Genomic DNA, 17998 nt, shown 5'->3' on the forward strand with positions numbered 1-17998 from the left:
AGTGACAAAATTTTAGTTAATAGATATTGTAGCTAATTGGTTACTATGTGTAACTATATATTAACAAAAAGTAACATATACAAATTGTAGCAAAAATACTACAAATATAGAGACACAAAATGTTGTAATATTATTGCACACAACACAAAAGGTAACAAATTGTAGCAAACTAATACTAAAATAATGTACATTTTTTTTTTAAATGACTTTTGCTTTTATATTGTTTGGAGAAAAAAATCTGAAGAAAGAGACAAACAAAAATGTTTAACAAATCAAGAGAGTGTGAGCCCTTTTCTCCTCCCTCTATCCTCGCTATCTCCGATCTACTCCTCCACCATCTCCGCCGTTATGGCTAACCGTCCCCATCCTCCTCTCCTCAATGTCCTCCTCCTCCTCCCAAACCCTAACTCACCTCGATAGCCCCTCCTTTGCCGCGTGACCCCAAAACCCACATGACTCAACCAAAACCTCTTTGCTTCCCCAGATCTTGCAGATGATATGTGGGTACGAGAGAATAGCGAGAAGCTAGGGTTGTGACTGAGCAGCCATGAGCCAGTTGAGATAGAACTATTGCGATGGCGGGGATAGAGAGATATGAATGCTGAACGGGAATCGATTCGCAAAAGCAGCTTCTCTCTCTCATCTGCAATATCACCTCTTAACAATCTCGTGGAGGTTAGATCATCATACATTTTTTTTACATTTCGTTTTCTGGAGAGATTTCGCGATGAAGAAAAAGAAATCGGAAGGCGTTTAGAATAATTTCAATACAAAATTGAACAGATCTGGAGAAGATTGATATGCGTTTTGATTTTTTGGAGTTGATTTTATGCGATTTCGATTCTGAATTTGTTTGGTGATTTTTCTCGTTAAGAGCAAAGAGTTGTTGGATTGAGAACGAAACTGTATTTTTTTTTCCTCAGGCAAGGATTGGTCTTCTTCAGCTTGAAGTTTCTACTATTGGCAGTGAGATTGATGCTCTTAAGGTTTGGCTACACATTGTTTATTTGAGTTTGAGTCTTTGTGTGGTTTGATTTCTTCGTTTGATATTCTGGAGTTTTTGTGGATGACTTGATGGTTGATGAAAATAAAGAACAAGGAAGGATTACTCAGGTGGTTCTCATCTTTCTAACTTTTCATAAGTTCAAGTTCTTGACATATAACTTTTGTTTTCTTTGGTGATTGTTTAATTCTCTTTGTGATATACATAGATCAGTTTATAAGCCAAATGGAAGAGCTGAACAAGGAAATAAGGTTCACTTTGATTCTCCTGTATTTTTAATGTTTCTGCTGATGCAACCCATCAAAGTTGCTTGGTTTGGGTAATAGGGAGTTTCAGAAAAAAGTAGAATCAAGTTTGAGTAATGATGATAGACCCATTACAGCAAGCGAGTAGCTAAAGTTTACAGTTTACTCTTCTTTTCTGATTTTTCACTGTTTATTAAGAGATAATGGCTTGCGGATATGTTTTATAATAGCTTTTGAGGATAGACACGGAGCTGATTCAGAAGCTATTAAGAGATAATGACAAGTGAAGTCACCAGCGGATGTGGAAGGCTGAGAAGGATGAAGTTGTTGTCTCAGGTTTCTTTCATCCCTCTTTTCTGTGGTATAAGACTTGGCTTCTATGTACTCATATATCTTCTATTTGTAAGTGGTTCTTAACTCTGTCTAAGAATTTAAAACTCTTATCTTTCTTGAATGTATGATATTAAACTAAGGGTTAACATTAATTGTAATTGTGTACTTTTGTTTTGCAATTTAATTTTTAACATATTTTCACATAAAATGTTTTTGGCTCTATATTTTCAAATAATTTGTTTTTGGTGCTACATATAAAATCATTCAATAAAATTTGTAGTAACAAAGTAGTAACAATAAAATCGTCGCAAGTAGTAACAGAGTAATGACAACTATCATTGTAGTTTTTTGTGAGTCGTTTATACACAAAAAATTTGTGACTTTCTGTAAATAGTATCTACTAATAATCTTGAAGCTGATTGTAACAACACCTTATATATAATTGTAACGATTAGTAGCAAATAGCTTTATATTTATTTGTATCTAAATTGTAGCAACTTACCACAAATTGCTACAACAGGCTATTTTGCGACGAGTAAATAGTTACTATTTGTTGCGACAACAAATCTGTCTCAAATTGTTTTTTGCTACGGAAATCTTGTTATATCTACACAATATTTTGTAACTATACAATTCTTTTTTACTAGTGTAGCTGTTGATCCCCTGTTAGCCTCGTTTGCCTTACCAAACATTCCTCAAACTGCTCACAATACTCGCCTATTGTTCCTGTGTGTCGTAGGTTACTTAGCTCACCCATATGATTTACTGCATCTGCTCTGGCAAATCTAATTTTGCAGATTTTCTTAAACTCTCCTCAACCCAATCGATGCATAATTAACCTTCGCAAATTGGTATACCAATGATGTGCTTTATCAGTCAACAAAAAAAGTTGCTTAACGCACTTTCGCATCATCGTTGTAGATACCTTGATCCTCAAAATAGTCTTCACACTTCTGCAGCCATTCAATAGCATTCGTTGACCCATCATATACCATAAATTCCATCTTAGATGGTGGAACTACGATTCTCTCAGCCTCCCTTCCTTCACTCTCTCTTCTTGCAGCTCCACTTTTTCAAACAGCTCCCTTGTGTACCCTAAAGTCCCTTGTCATGTGAGTTGATCGCTCTTCTTGTGGAAGTTCCCCAATTGGCCTCACCGACCATTCTCCACCATCATCTTGCAATCGGTGACTATGTTCTCTCCCCATAGAGCGTTGTGCCCAAAGGTCCACTAGAAGAAGTGCCTTTACCCTCTCCTCCGTTGGTGTTAATATATTTTCCTACTTTAGAAACCAATGTTGTGTCTTTTTCAGCCTCCTCTGCTTCCACTCCCACCACCGAAGCCAAAAAACGATTTTTTCCTAAGACCTCTTGCTTATCGGCTCTCATAACTTCCTTGATTTGGGCTTGCTCTTCACGAACCTCCTCCATCCTTGAATTATTCTGCTCTCGCTCCTCCTGCTGGTCCGCTTTTATGGACTCAAGGGCGGCTTGGTGTGCGTTTGAAGTCTGTCGAAGTTCACCCAGGTCAGCTTGCATACGTCTGGACAATCTAGTCAATTTTTCGAGCATCTTCTTAACTTGCTCAAATTGTGATGTGGTCATCGCCCCTTCTCCCATTGAATCGGCTTGCTCTGATACCAAGATGTTATGAGCCCTGAACCTTTGCCGCAGACCTAGTAACTGGAACCGTCGTAAGTTGCTTAAGTTACTTAGGAAACAAAGAACATAAAAGCTAAAGTTCCCTTAACCCTAGTCTCTCTTTGAGAATAAGGTTAATTCTTGGAAGTTGATTCTTATTGATGTTGTAGAGATCCTTTATATAGATATATATAAACCGACATAATCAAAGACTAAAAGGAAAACTATCACAACCTTACATATCATAAAAAGGAAACATTAAAACTAAGCCTTCGCTGCAATGGGCTTTCTTCTTTGATACGTGAGTCCATACTTCGTATCAAACTCAGCAGAACCTTTTATCACTAGGGGTTTCCATTTCTGTATTTCCATTTATCCAAGCTAGAGAGAGCTTTGGACCAGCAGGAAGAATGTAGTTCTCTTGAGAGTTTTTACTTTGGTCTTTGTTATTTATCTTTTTGTTTTAGTTTTAGGTTTAACAAAGAGAGTTTTGGGTTTTACTTCTCGGTTGTGGTTATAGAAGAGTTTGACTTATAGTAGTAAAGTAGTAACTACTTGTCAACAAAAAATAAGAGGGAGTGTGTACTCATGAGAGAGAGTTGTTTTGGCATCATTTATGTTGTCTCTAATCTCTCTGTTTCTTTTCACCGAAGGAGGTTAAATAATCACTTAAGTGCGGAGTCGTCGTCATCCTCCTTCCATTCCTCCGTACGTCTTCTCAATTTTTTACATATTTCGGTATCTTTCTTCAGTTGATCCTTTGATTTCTTGCTTACTTCGGTTTGCAGCTTATGTTTGGGTTAAGTCTTACCTATATTGTCCATCATTGTCGCTTAGGGTTTTGACTTACTTTACTTGTTCGATTAACCAAAAAGGGATTAAGATCTGACTTGTGGTATTGGTTCATCGCTTGACTGCTACTATTTTTGTTTACGTTTTTTTTTTGTTAAGAAGCATCCCGACATTTCCCTACCCATCCCCACTCTCTCCATCTCATGACCATTTTCAACTATTTCAGTTATACGCTTCACTTTTTTTTTCTGTCATCGTCAGCGAATAACAACTTGGTATCAGAGCAAGCCGATTCAATGGGAGAAGGGGCGATGACCACACCAAAATTTGAGCAAGTTAAGAAGATGTTCGAAGACTTGAATAGAAAGTTCGGACATATGCAAACTGACCTGGGTGAACTCCATCAAACTTCAATTTCACACCAAGCTGCCCTTGAGACCATAAAAGCGGACCAGCAGGAGGAGCGAGAGCAGAATTAGTCAAGGATGGAAGAGGTTTGTGAAGAGAAAACTCAGATCAGAGAAGTTATGAAGGCCGATAAGCAAGAGGTCTTAGGTAAAATTCGTTTTTAGCTTTGGTGGTTGGAGTGGAAGCAGAGGAGGCTGAAAAAGACACAACATCTGTTTCTAAAGCAGGAAAAAATATCAACACCAACGAAGGAGGGAGTAAAAGTACTTCCTCTAGTGGGCCTTGGGCACAACGCTCCATGGGGAGAGAACATGGTCACCGCTTGAAAGATGGTGGGGGAGAATGGTCGGTGAGATCAATTGGAGAACTTCCACAAGAATAACGACCAACTCACATGACGGGAGACTTTAGGATACACAAGGGAGCTGCTTGGAAAAGTGGAGTTGAAAGAAGAGAGAGTGGAGGAAGGGAGGCTGAGAGAATCGTAGTTCCACCATCTAAGATGGAATTTCCAGTATATGATGGGTCAACGAATGCCGTTGAGTGGCTGCAAAAGTGTGAAGATTACTTTGAGGATCAAGGAATTTACAATGATGATGCAAAAGTACGTCAAGCAACTTTTGTGTTGACTGATAAAGCACATCATTGGTATATTAATTTACGAAGGTTAATTAGTCATCGACTTGGTTGGGGAGAGTTTAAGAAAATCTGCAAAAGTAGGTTTGGCAAAGCAGATGCCGTAAATCCTATTGGTGAGCTAAGTAACTTACATCACACATGAACAATAGATGAATATTGTGAGCAGTTTGAGAAATGTTTGGGAAGACAAACAAGACTAGGTGGAGACCAGCAACTTTGGCAGTTTTGCGTAGGACTTACTGATAGTTTAAAGAAGTAATTCGAGTATCTCCGTCCTGAAACAATTTTTGAAGCTATGGAATATGCCCGAGATAATGAATACAAGATCAATAATGACAAGCGGACACAGACGTTTGGAGGACATTTGGCACCAACAGCTCAACACTCGGTCATGTTCCCTAGGACAGGAAATCGTTCATTCCCTGGAGTCACACACTCGGTCATGTTCCCTGGAGACAAGGAAGCTCAGTTTCCCCAACAAACATAAGAGAAACAAGCTCCTCAACAACTGTTTTTGAAGAAATTGACCACCGCAGAAATGGCAGAGCGACGAGCAAAAGGTCTCTGCTTCAACTGTGATGAAATTTTCACACGAGGGTATGTTTGCAAACCAGTCCTTTTTCAAATCAGGATAGTCAAGGATGGGTCTAATCAGGATGACAAACCAATTGAAGAGGAGGACATGCCATGAGCTGAAGCTTGAAGTGAAAGAGGGGAGTAATGATACGAGCTATGATTTAGGTGTCTTGGTTTGTTGGTTTAATTATAGGTTCTTTTTAATATTTCCTTTTAAACATTAGGATTACGGTTTGGAATTTTATGTTTTGGTTGATGATTAGGTCGATTGTACTAGGGTCTATAAAAGGACTCCTTATGCTAATGAGAATATCAAGCTTCCAACAATTAACCTAATTCTCAAAGAGAGACTTGGGTTAAAGGGAAGTTAGCTTTCAATCTCTTTGTTCTTTAGTTTAAAGAACGGGTGTGACAACTAGAGCTAAGGCTAAGGCTTTGGCTCAGAACACTTATTCTTATGATTTGTGTGACTCCAGGGAAATTTTAGGTGCATAGAATATGTGTCTGTGGTGAGAAGATTATAGCTACCTCATCAAGAGACACAAGCATTAAGATCTAGTCACTGGATCCCTCTGATCCTGGTGAAAATGTTTGTAGTCTGACTCTTTTTGGGAAGACTCCACTTGCCTGGAGTCCCCCAAACGCTTGGTACTTTCAAAGAAGACTCATATTTGCAAGCTTGGATTGTTTTGTCCTTGTGTGGGACTTGGTGGATGGAAGTAAACTTCATACTTTGATAGGTCATCAAAAAGAAGTCACCGGCATTGCTCTTGATGGGGAAGACATTGTTTCATCTTCCTTTAATGGGTAAGTCGTCAGTTTTCTTTCTGCCTACTCATTCACGTTTCTTAGCATGTGGCTGTAGATTTATTGTGGTGGTGTATTGTACTTATTTGCTGAAAAGGTAATATATGATTTTCTGTGTAATTTTCACTGAAATTGTGTGTGCTCTTCTTTATCTCAATGGAAAAGACCTTGATGTGCTGCCAAAATGTGATACTTTGCTTTTAATGGTATATAGCATGAAATATACAGCAAGGGTTTTCCAAATTTAGAAGGATCTTTTCCCATAGGTTATGAAACTTACACAATTCACACTATCTCGCGAGAGCACTGCTTAGAAGAGATGAGGAAGTCCCCAATGGTCCAAACTACACTCATCAAACAACTTAACTGCATCATTGGTGGTTGGGAACAAAAATCTTCTCCATCAAAGAATTGGGTTCAACTAATTAAGACTGAAATTAGTTGTTTTCCTCTAGAAGGATATAAATGTAATTAGTATAGTTAACAATTCATGTAACAGAGTTCCCCTCATGTAACTATATATATGTACAGCCTACACTAATAATAATTATCACCTTCAATATCTATATGGTATCAGAGCCTTCGATTCTTAACATAAAACAAACAATTTTTTTTTCCCTTTTGCACCTCCACGACAATATCCCGTCACAACTAATGAGACGCCTCCTGTCACTGATCCCATCGTCACTCATATACGTGTTCCTCTCCCTACTCGTGCAAATGGACCCCCGCACACGGATTCTCACCTGAACAACATGCCACCACCGTCCACTCCACCTTCCCCATAAGCACAGGTATCGTCTTCTACGTCTCAATCTTCTTCTCCTTCAATCTCGGAGCCTACTGCTCCTCGTATACATGAGTCGTCACCCCCGACTCAGCCTAACCCAACTTCTACTGAGACTACTGCTCCACTTGAAAATTAGTTGCAATCCACAACTCAGCCTGAGTCACATGAAAAAAACCCCACCTCCAACCAAACCGTGTCTATGAACCCAATCGCGAGTCCTACCCAAAATGTCCCTACCTCTTCTCAACCACAAATATCCAATGCACCACAAAATACTCACAAAATGCAAACTCGAGCCAAAAATAATATAACCAAACCAAAACAAAAGCTCAGTCTTGTTGTCGCAAGTTCGACGGCCAGAATCAAGGAGCCAACAACGATTGCTCAAGCTCTAAAAGATGAACTTTGGCGACGTGCATGTTCATCTGAATTTAATGCTCAAACGACTAATCGCACATGGGATCTTGTACTTCTTAATCCGTCACAAAACATAGTTGGGTGTCGCTGGATTTTTACAACCAAATATCCCCCCACTGGCTGCATTGATCGCTACAAGGCTCGTTTAGTTGCAAAACGGTTCCATCAACAGTATGGTGTTGACTATGCTGAAACATTCAGCCCAGTTATTAAGTCCATTACTATTCGTCTTGTCCTCGAGGTTGCTGTCACTAACTCTTGTCCGACAAAACAACTTGATGTTAACAATGCTTTTCTCCAAGGTGACCTCGATGATGATGTATATATGTCTCAACCTCCTGGCTTTGTTAATAATGATAATCCCTCCTATGTTTGTCGCTTACGCAAGCCGATTTATGGTCTCAAACAAGCACCCCGGGCTTGGTACAACTCGCTGAAACAATTTCTCCTTCAAAGTGGCTTTAGAAACTCTTTTGTAGATGCTTCCCTTTTTGTTCATAACTCCAAAGCTGCTCTCACCTACGTTCTTGTATACGTCGACTACATTATTGTTACTAGAAACAATCCCGCAATGGTCGCTGAGGTCCTTGGTTTGTTTGCTGATCGGCTCTCAATCATAGATCCTACTGATCTTCATTATTTCCTTGGTATAGAGGTAACACGCTCTCCTACAAACCTTCATATGATGCAGCGTAAATATATCTTGGATCTTCTCGCCAAGAACAATATGTCTAATGCAAATCCTATCGTGACACCGCTTCCTGACTCTCCGCGTCTCACAATCTATACGGGCACACCCTTGTCTGATCCGACTCAATATCGCTCTGTTGTGGATAGTCTTTAGTACCTAGCCTTTACGCGTCTGGATATCACTTATGCATTTAACCGCCTCGCACAGTTTATGCATCGACCAACGGATATCCACTGGCAAGCGGTCAAATGTGTGTTAAGGTATCTTACAGGCACTGCTGATCATGCCATCACCATTCATGCCTCCTCACCTCTTATACTACACGCATTCTCTGATGCTGATTGGGCAGGGGACACCGACGACTGCGTTCTACTAACGGATATATCATTATCTTGGCCTCCTAACTGCTCTCATGGTCTTCTAAGAAACAGCGTGGGGTCTCTCGCTCCTCCACTGAATCTGAATATCGGATCATGGCCGAGATTGCATCTGAGGTACGCTGGTTATGCTCTCTCTCGACGGAATTACATATCACTCTTCCCACGGCTCCAATAATATATTGTGACAACATTGGTGCGACTTACTTGTGTGCCAACCCAGTTTTACACTCACGTATGAAGCATATAACAACCAACTACCACTTCATCCGCCATCAAATACAAGAAGGAATGCTCCGTGTCTCACATGTCTCAACACATGATCAACTCGCTGATACGTTTACCAAACCTCTTCCGCGTAGAAAGTTTCGTGTTGCCAGTTCCAACTTAAAGGGACGTATAAGGATATAAATGTAATTAGTATAGTTAAGATATAAATGTAATTAGTATAGTTAACTATTCCTGTAACCTAGTTTCCCTCATGTACCTATATATATGTACAGCTTACACTAATAATAATTATCACCTTCAATATCTATAGCCTCTATGGTTTGATACTAGAATTTAAGTCTTGGGGTTATTTGTGTTTTATAAAAAACAATTATATGTTATATTTTTGGAAGCAGGTTACATATTGTAATGTAAAGAGAATTTAGTTAAAATAACCAAAAAAATAATATTTAATTCACTTCATAACAATACTAACCAAAAATATTATATTCTCTGTATTTTATATAATAATCACAAAACTAAGGGATTTTTGCCAAATATGCCACATTTTTTAAAAAATTTTTTGGGGAATGCTATATTTGTTTTATCTTTCTAAAAATGCCACATTTTAACTGTTCACATGTGATTAAAAGATAAAAATACCCTTTTATGAAAGAGAGTGATCGTCGTGGACAAGATATGATGGACAAGTTATTAGTGTAAGTCATAGACTTGTCCACGAATTTTATTTTTATAACTTGTTTACAAGAATTATATTAACGAAGTTGTCCAGTAATTTAAATTAGTTATCCATATTATTTTTTTGTATGAATGTTAAAATATATTCACCAAAAAAACTGTTATACAGAGTTCTTCAGAGTGGTTGTTGTTGGACTTAAACAAAATACATTAACAGAGATTGAAAGAGATTTAATTGAGCAGATCAGGTGGGACGGGTGTGAAACCAAAGCTGCAAACCACTCTCGTATCCGGTAGAGGCCGTCAACGTGAGTAGCCGATTGCGGACCATTCTGTCAATGAAACGATAATAAGTTATCCATATTATTAAAGATAAGTTGTCTATGAAAGATAATTAAACTAAAAAAAGTAAAGTTGTCGAGACGGTGGACCAAAAGAAAATGTCAGAGGATGATGAACTAAAAGAGTATGATGGACCAAAAGAGGATGATGTGGATGAGGGTGGACCAAAAGATGATGTGGAAGATTGGGTTTCTCACCGGCATCCTTCTCCATATCATCTTGTCAATCATCCACATCTTGTTCATCATTCACATTTTGTCCATCTTTTACATCTTGTTTATCATCCACATAGTGTTCATCATTCGCATCTTGTCTATCATCCACATATTGTCTATCATCCGCATATTTTCGATCATCGACATCTTGTCGATCATCGACATCTTGTCCATCATCGACATCTTGTCCATCATCTTCATTTTGTCTATCATCCGCATCTTGTCCATCATCCGTATATTGTCCATCATATGTATCTTGTCTATCAACAACATAGTATTTATCGAGGGGCATTTATGTCTTTTTAAATAGAGGTTGTGGCATTATAGAAAAGAAAAAGAAAAAGTGGCTTGACTAAAGTTTTTTTACTGTTCATGGCATTTTTATTAATTAACTCCAAAAATAATCATCTTGCATATCAACCATAACCTCACTTCTTTCGGCCAAGTCACCTGCAGCCACCTCCAGCCACCATGCTTCCAGCAACCGTTCCGGCCGACATCTTTGATCCCACGTTTTTCGGCAACCTCTCCGACCACCGCGTTTCCCAGAAACCACCTTCTCCACCGGCAACTGCTCCAACCACCACCACTTCCGGGAACCACTCCGGTCACCGTCTTTGATCACCACCTCCTCCGGCCGTCGGCCATCACCACCACTAACCATCATATCATCAAACACTAAAATGATAATTCTTTTATACCTCATCCTATTTTCCTAATTTTTTGAAATAATTCTTTAAATTACATTTTTTAATTTGGTTATTGAGCAAATTGGCCCTAACGTAAAACAAAGGTATTTTTGGTTAAATAAAATTTTACCAAAATTTGGTTTACCCTCCCACATGCCCAAATCTCCTCCTCCGCCATGGCTGTGAACTTATGAGGAGAGTTGATGAGCTAAAAAGAGCACAGCCATGGCTACGACTTCACCCAACAAACTCTCACTCTTCCCTCTACTATCCCTTCTCTGTTTTATCTCCATTTTCTTCCTCCTCTCTCTATCCCGTCGCGCTTCTCTCTCCTCTCCCAACACTCACCGCTCCGCCACCGTCTTCACCCCGAGATCCGACGACGCTTCCCGCACTGTTGCCTCCTCCACTTGCGACTTATCCGACGGCTCATGGATCTACGATTCCAACTTCAGATCCGCTAGGTACGATAGTAGTTGTAAAGAGATCTTCAAAGGATGGAACTGCGTTCGTAACAACAAAACCAATGGCCTTGAGATCTCTAAGTGGCGATGGAAGCCTAAGGACTGTGATCTTCCTTCGTTTGATCCACTCGAGTTTCTTGAAACTCATCGAAATACCAACATTGGTACGCTTTGTTCTCGAATCTGATCTTTTGTTGTTTGGCATTGGAGTAATCAGAAGCTATGGTTTCCAATTACTATTGAACTTGTTAGATTTTACACTGACTCTGCTGAGTCCTGTATCTGAACTTGATAGGTGTGAGTTCTCTATACATCTTAAGATTTTGTTTTTTGAACAGTGCAGGATTTGTGGGTGATTCCTTGAATAGGAACATGTTTGTATCACTTTTTTGTATGTTGAAGAGTGCGACGGGTGAACTGAAGAAGTGGCGACCAGTGGGTGCAGATCGTGGATTCACATTTTTGCAGTATAATCTGACCATTGCGTATCATCGAACAAATCTCTTGGCACGTTATGGTAGGTAAGCTAAGTTCTCTTTGGTGTTCCTATATCTTTTGTTTGAGAAAGTGATAATTAGATAATATTGTAGTGTATAATCTGAATTGTGTTTTATGATTGTTTACTCTGTTCTGCTTCCTCCCAAAGATACGTATATGTTGAGTAATATTCATAGGATCATGTTCTTGTAGCTTCTCTGGCTTTTACATCTTGCTATTTGTTCTATCTTTTAACAGTATTCTCCATCAGTAAGTCCTTTTTTGCATGCTTATCTGTGTCTTTCTCAACTCTGTAGGAATACCATGGTTTTATATGGTTTTCAAACTGATCAGACAAATTTTTTTCTCGCTGTTGGTTCAGGTGGTCAGCTAATGCTAATGGTGGTGAGTTAGAATCACTTGGATTTATGGAGGGGTATAGAATTGATGTTGATATTCCAGACAGCTCATGGATAAAGGCTTCAAGCTTCCATGACATTCTCATTTTGAACACTGGGCACTGGTAAAATACCCTTTTCTGTTTCTTGTCTGATGTAAATGAAACTATTTTGAACTAGTTAAATACTTTATCATCTGATTTAGCCCAACTCTAGATCGATGCCATATGACCATAGTCACTAAGTTTGTTAACTACTGGTTCATGTTTTCTGTATTTAGAGATATTAAGGTTCACATATTGTAGAGGAAACTGGGAAATTCTCAAGTTTTAAACTACTTTCTGTTCCAGTTGATTCACTGCTCTCTAAGTTTAAACATACATATATATGACTCTGTCACGATTCATGAAAAGGAACTCCTTCAACGTGCCAAAATATTTGCAGTATTTCTTTCTCGTGTTGATCACTGCATTCTATTTCACGAGTGAAAGTTAGTCTTGTTTTATCAGATAAATGATACCTTGGTTTGTCATCTTTCAGTTAAACAAAAATTTGTTATGTCAACTTGTGATGTTGATAACCTTTTGTTGTCCGTTTTATGTAAGGTGGTGGGCGCCATCAAAATTTGATCCTTCAAAATCTCCTATGCTTTTCTTTGAAGGCGGCCGGCCAATACTTCCACCTATAAATCCTGCCGCTGGCCTGGATAGGGTTCTAAACCATATGGTATGCTGTTCTGGATTTCTTTGTTTTCCTGTGTTATTATTGTAAGGCAACTTGAGATACTGTCATTGACAACCCTACTAGATTATATGTTTACAAAAATGAACATGTGCGATGACATTTGTGGGCTAGTATTGTGTGACTTTGTAGCGTTTCGTGTTGAAGAATCAGTCTTTGAGCCAGCACCCAACTGTACGATATCATAAACTAGTGGTAGTGAAATTGTGATCCTCATACGACGTGCTGCCATTGTAATAGGTAAATTTTGTGGAGAAAACAAAGCGACCTGGAGGAATCATATTCTTCCAGACACAATCACCTAGGCACTTTGAAGGAGGTGACTGGGATCAAGGTGGTACTTGTCAACGACTGCAACCTTTGTCACCTGGAAAAGTAAGTCAGTTTCTGTCAATTTAGTGGCTGAACTAATAGTTAATTATGTTATAAATGACATACTCATACCGAGTCACTCATGAAAGCTACATGAAATCATTAGTTTGGTCTGGCCAGTATGGGTACTTCCAAGTTCGAACCAGTGATCACATGAGATAATGGGACTGGTAATAGGCAATAGACAGGGTAATAAAAAAACATGATAGGTAGATAATGGGTAGAGGAGCTGAGAGATTTGAAATTGTTAGGAGACGCTTATAATCTGTCTTCATATCTTAATGGTAGGTTGAAGAATTGTTCTCGGTGAGAAACAACGGGACAAATGTAGAGGTTCGTCTGGTGAATCAACACCTCTTTAACTCTTTTAAGAGTAGAAGCAACTTCCACGTTTTGGACATAACTCGAATGAGTGAGTACAGAGCCGATGCTCATCCGGCAGCAGCTGGTGGTAAGAATCACGATGATTGCATGCATTGGTGCCTTCCGGGCATCACTGACACTTGGAATGATTTATTCGTCGCAACTCTCTATACGATCAAAGCTTAGTAATCAAAATAACATGTTTTGATTTGTTGGGTCTAGCGGCATTGTCATACTCTTGTAAATTTTGATGTTGTCTTCTGCATTTTTTTTTTAGTTGTTTTTTGGCCTACAATTAACAAAAATTTATGGGCTCAAAAATGTTTCTTAGGTTTGTAATAAACATGCCATATCTTGTTGCATCTCAGCGTAACCGGAAAAACAATGACTACTCACGCAACTCCTCCCAAAAACCCGGTAGCAATCGAAGACCTTGAGAGACAGAACCAAAAAACATTTGGTTGCATCTCAGCGTAAGCAAGATTTGATCTGAACGATCCGGTGGCAATCGATGTACCTCCATACGTACTTCTTCAGCCTTCAAAACAACAACAAATTAAAAAAACAATAATTAATCACAAAACAACAACCTAAAAGAACCAAAGGTGATAAAAATTGAAATAGATCACATAACTCTTGACCTAATCTGATCGATCAAATTCGAGACTGAAAAGAGTTAACTCAGAAACTAACCTTGTTTCGGAAATCAACTTGAGCAAAACTAGCCTTGAAGAAGTTCTGGAAAAGATCTTCCCAGTCGGGGTTACACGAAAGTGATTGCTCCATCCACACTCCATTAACCGCCGCGATATTATGCCCGCCTCTTTCACTTCCGTCTACATCACTAAAATCTTCCATTCTAAACACTCTTTCAACTATGTTGTTCTTATTCTCTCTGTTTCACTCTGTTCTGTGTTTTCTCCGTGTGATTTGCTTGACTATACTTCACATCTTATCATGAATAACTCTAAACCCATTGTTACACCAGTTGTTCTTAAAGGCACAAACTACTTGCTGTGGACAAGAACCACAAGAACTGCCCTTGGAGGTCGAGGACTGTGGAGCCACGTTGAAGTGGACTATGTACCAAAAGAAACTTGGAAGGAAGAGAAGGATACTACTGAGGCGAGAGAAGAAGAGACAGAATGAGAGGCAAAATGGTTTCAAGAAGATCAAGTTGTTCTCTCTGTTCTCCAAAACTCGTTGGATGCCCCGATTCTTGAAGCCTACTCCTACTGCGAGACAGCCAAAGAACTCTGGGAGATACTCAAAAATGTGTATGGTAATGTCTCTAACCTGACACGAGTATTTGAAGTGAAGAGAGCCATTAACAACCTCAGTCAAGAAAACTTGGAATTTACTAAACTTCTTGGCAAGTTTCGAGCACTATGGTCAGGACTCGAAGCTTTGCGACCAAGTACTCAAGATCGGTAACACTTAATGAAAGAAAAGAGCAGGATAAAATATTTGGTCTTCTCCTTACCTTGAATCCAGCTTTCGATGATCTCCTGAAGCACATCCTACGTGCATACAAGCTTCCCAACTTTGAAGAAGTTTGTTCGCAGATTCAAAAAGAACAAGGATCTCTTGATCTTTTTAGTGGAAATGGCGAACTTGTCACGGCGAACAGGGGTGTGTACAAACAAGAAGATAGACGAGTATGGATATGTGATCACTGCAAGAAAAGGGGCCACATGAAGGACAAATTCTGGATCCTTCACCCTCATCTCAAGCCAGCCAAGTTTAAAGCCAACCTCTCTAAGGAAGCGACAGGAGAGAAAGCAACTGCTTCATCGAAACAAGCAGAGGAGGCAGCTATGACAACATCATATGCAGAGGTGGTAAGGAAGTCTGACCTGGAAGCACTCATCCGATCCATCGTCTCACTAAAAGACTCTGGTAAAACCTTCTTTGCTTCAAAACCAAGTAGTTCAATTGTTGTTGACTCCGGTGCTTCTCATCATATGATAAGTAACCCAAGTCTGATAAACAACATAAAACCGGCCTTAGGAAATGTTATCATTGATAATGGAGATCAAATACCATTTAAGGGAGTAGGGGATTTGAAACTGTTTGACAAAACCTCAAAAACTTTCTTTATGCCTACCTTTACATCTAATCTTTTATCAGTTAAAAGAGCTACAAATGATTTGAACTGCTACACCATCTTTGGTCCTAATAGTGTTCATTTTCAGGATATTGAGACTGGAAAGATTCTTGGAGAAGGGAATGCTAATGGAGATCTCTATGTCTTAGAGAACACTTCACCAAGTCCTTCTTTTTTGTTTAAGTCTTGTTTTGCGTCTAGTTTAAATGCAGTATGGCATGCTAGATTAGGCCATCCTCACTCTCGTGCACTTAGCTTAATGTTGCATAATGTTTCATTTGACAATTCAAGTTGTGAGTTTTGTATTCTTGGAAAACATTGCAAGTCTATTTTCCCTTCATCAACTACTATTTATGAGCATTGTTTTGACTTAGTACATTCAGATGTTTGAACATCACCATGCCTATCTAGAGACAATAACAAGTATTTTGTGACATTCATTAATGAAAAATAAAAATATACTTGGATTACCTTGTTACCTTCTAAGGATAGAGTATATGATGCCTTTGTTAACTTTCAAAACTATGTTGCTAACCACTTCAATGCCAAAATAAAAGTTCTAAGATCTGATAATGGAGGAAATTATACAGGTCATAAGATCAAGGAATACTTAGCCAAACATGGCATCCTACACCTAACTAGTTGCCCATATACACCCCAACAGAATGGTGTAGCAGAGAGAAAGAATCGCACCTCATGGAGGTGGCAAGATCGATGATGTTTCATACTAATGTCACCAAGAAATTATGGGGTGATGCCGTGATGACTGCGTGTTATCTCATCAACAGAACCCCGACAAAGATTCTTGATGATCGGTCTCCATTTGAGGTACTGAACAAAATCAAGCCATCTTTAGATCACTTACATGTGTTTGGTTGTGTTTGTTTTGTCTTAGTACCTGAAGAACAGAGGAACAAGCTCGATCCTAAAAGCACTAAATGCATATTTATCGGCTACTCAACAACGCATAAAGGCTATAAATGCTATGATCCTTCCATGAGTTGAATGCTTATCTCTCGAGATGTAAAATTCATCGAAGATGCAGGTTACTTTGACAAGAAAGATTGGAACAGTTTGAAGGACCTGTCTCATTCTCCGAATGACGGGGCAGCAAGTTTGAAGTTTCTTCTTGATCATCCTGGACATTCTTCACATAAGACAACTGATCATCGAGAACAACGGCAGAGTATCTCTTCTTTTTCTGGTGCTCCACCTACTTCTTCACCTGAGCAGGATATTCAACAAATTCCCATAGGGGATACGACGAATCAAGAAGACTCTCATGAAGTAGGGGAAGATGACTTGTCCAGCAGAGACACCGTTAATGATGATCATGAGATGTCTCAAGCAGAGGAAGGATCTACTCATCCGACTCTCCGGAGGAGTGAGAGAATTAAACCTCATCCATCTACTTGGCGAGACAAGAGCTTTTACTATAGTAATCAGGCTATTGCTCATCTTATTCAAGCGGTCTATTCATTTGAGCTACTACCTGCAGAACACCAAGCTTTCTTCAGCAAAATTGAGGATCATTGGATCCCTCAAACCTACGATGAGGCTAAAGATCATGATGAGTGGTTAGGAGCGGTTCAAGATGAGACAGGAGCTATGATTAAGAACCACACTTGGGACGAGGCTGATCTACCTAAAGGCAAAAAGGCAGTTAGCTCCAAGTGGGTCTTCACCATCAAGTACCTGAGAAATGGAGACATTGAATGCTACAAAGCTCATCTTGTAGCCCTTGGATTCACTCAGACATATGGGACAGACTACAAGGAGACATTCACACCGGTGGCAAAGCTACATACGGTTCGTGTGGTACTCTCTCTGGCGACCAACCTATCATGGGAGCTCTGGCAGATGGACGTTAAGAACGCCTTTCTTCAGGGCAAACTTGAGGATGCAGTCTACATGACACCACCGCCTGGTCTTGAAGACATTGTCTCTCCGGGAAAGGTTCTCAGACTGCGTAAGGCGATATATGGTCTTAAGCAGTCCCCACGAGCTTGGTATCACAAACTCAATTCTACACTCAAGGACCGTGGATTCCGACGCTCTGAGGCTGATCACACCCTATTTACACTGTAGAGTAATCGTGGCATCATCGTGGTCCTTATATATGTCGATGATATCATCGTTTCTGGTGACAACAAGGACGATATTCATGAAACTAAGCTATTTCTTAAATCTGTTTTTTGATAT

General features: G+C 39.4%; 1 protein-coding gene, 1 long non-coding RNA gene and 1 pseudogene across 5 annotated transcripts; all 3 read left to right on the forward strand.

Moving 5' to 3' along the window:
• The first annotated feature begins 222 nt into the window (after positions 1-222).
• LOC104748670 (uncharacterized) lies at positions 223-1789 on the forward strand. 3 transcript variants are annotated; one of them, XR_015581755.1, is made up of 5 exons: positions 244-675; positions 924-986; positions 1094-1113; positions 1212-1254; positions 1479-1789. It is a non-coding gene; the product is annotated as an uncharacterized LOC104748670 (long non-coding RNA). The 3 variants fall into 3 exon arrangements; XR_015581756.1 differs by having other exon boundaries at positions 248-675; positions 1217-1254; XR_015581754.1 differs by having other exon boundaries at positions 223-675; positions 1212-1789.
• Positions 1790-4499: 2710 nt separating this feature from the next.
• On the forward strand, positions 4500-5752 carry LOC147927075 (uncharacterized; annotated as a pseudogene).
• A 5142-nt stretch (positions 5753-10894) lies between these two features.
• On the forward strand, positions 10895-14051 carry LOC104747317 (protein trichome birefringence-like 13). Of its 2 annotated transcripts, none has more exons than XM_010468938.3 (6): positions 10895-11502; positions 11682-11859; positions 12198-12338; positions 12819-12939; positions 13195-13329; positions 13615-14051. In XM_010468938.3, exons 1-6 carry the CDS (start codon positions 11100-11102, stop codon positions 13873-13875), a joined length of 1239 nt encoding a protein of 412 aa, XP_010467240.1. In that variant the 5' UTR covers positions 10895-11099; the 3' UTR covers positions 13876-14051. The 2 variants fall into 2 exon arrangements, with proteins under 2 accessions (XP_010467240.1, XP_087345388.1); XM_087489262.1 differs by having other exon boundaries at positions 10965-11502; positions 11677-11859.
• Positions 14052-17998: the final 3947 nt, after the last annotated feature.

This window comes from Camelina sativa, chromosome 15 (assembly GCF_030686135.1).
Source record: "Camelina sativa cultivar CO46 ecotype springtype chromosome 15, ASM3068613v1".
Taxonomy (NCBI): domain Eukaryota; kingdom Viridiplantae; phylum Streptophyta; class Magnoliopsida; order Brassicales; family Brassicaceae; genus Camelina; species Camelina sativa.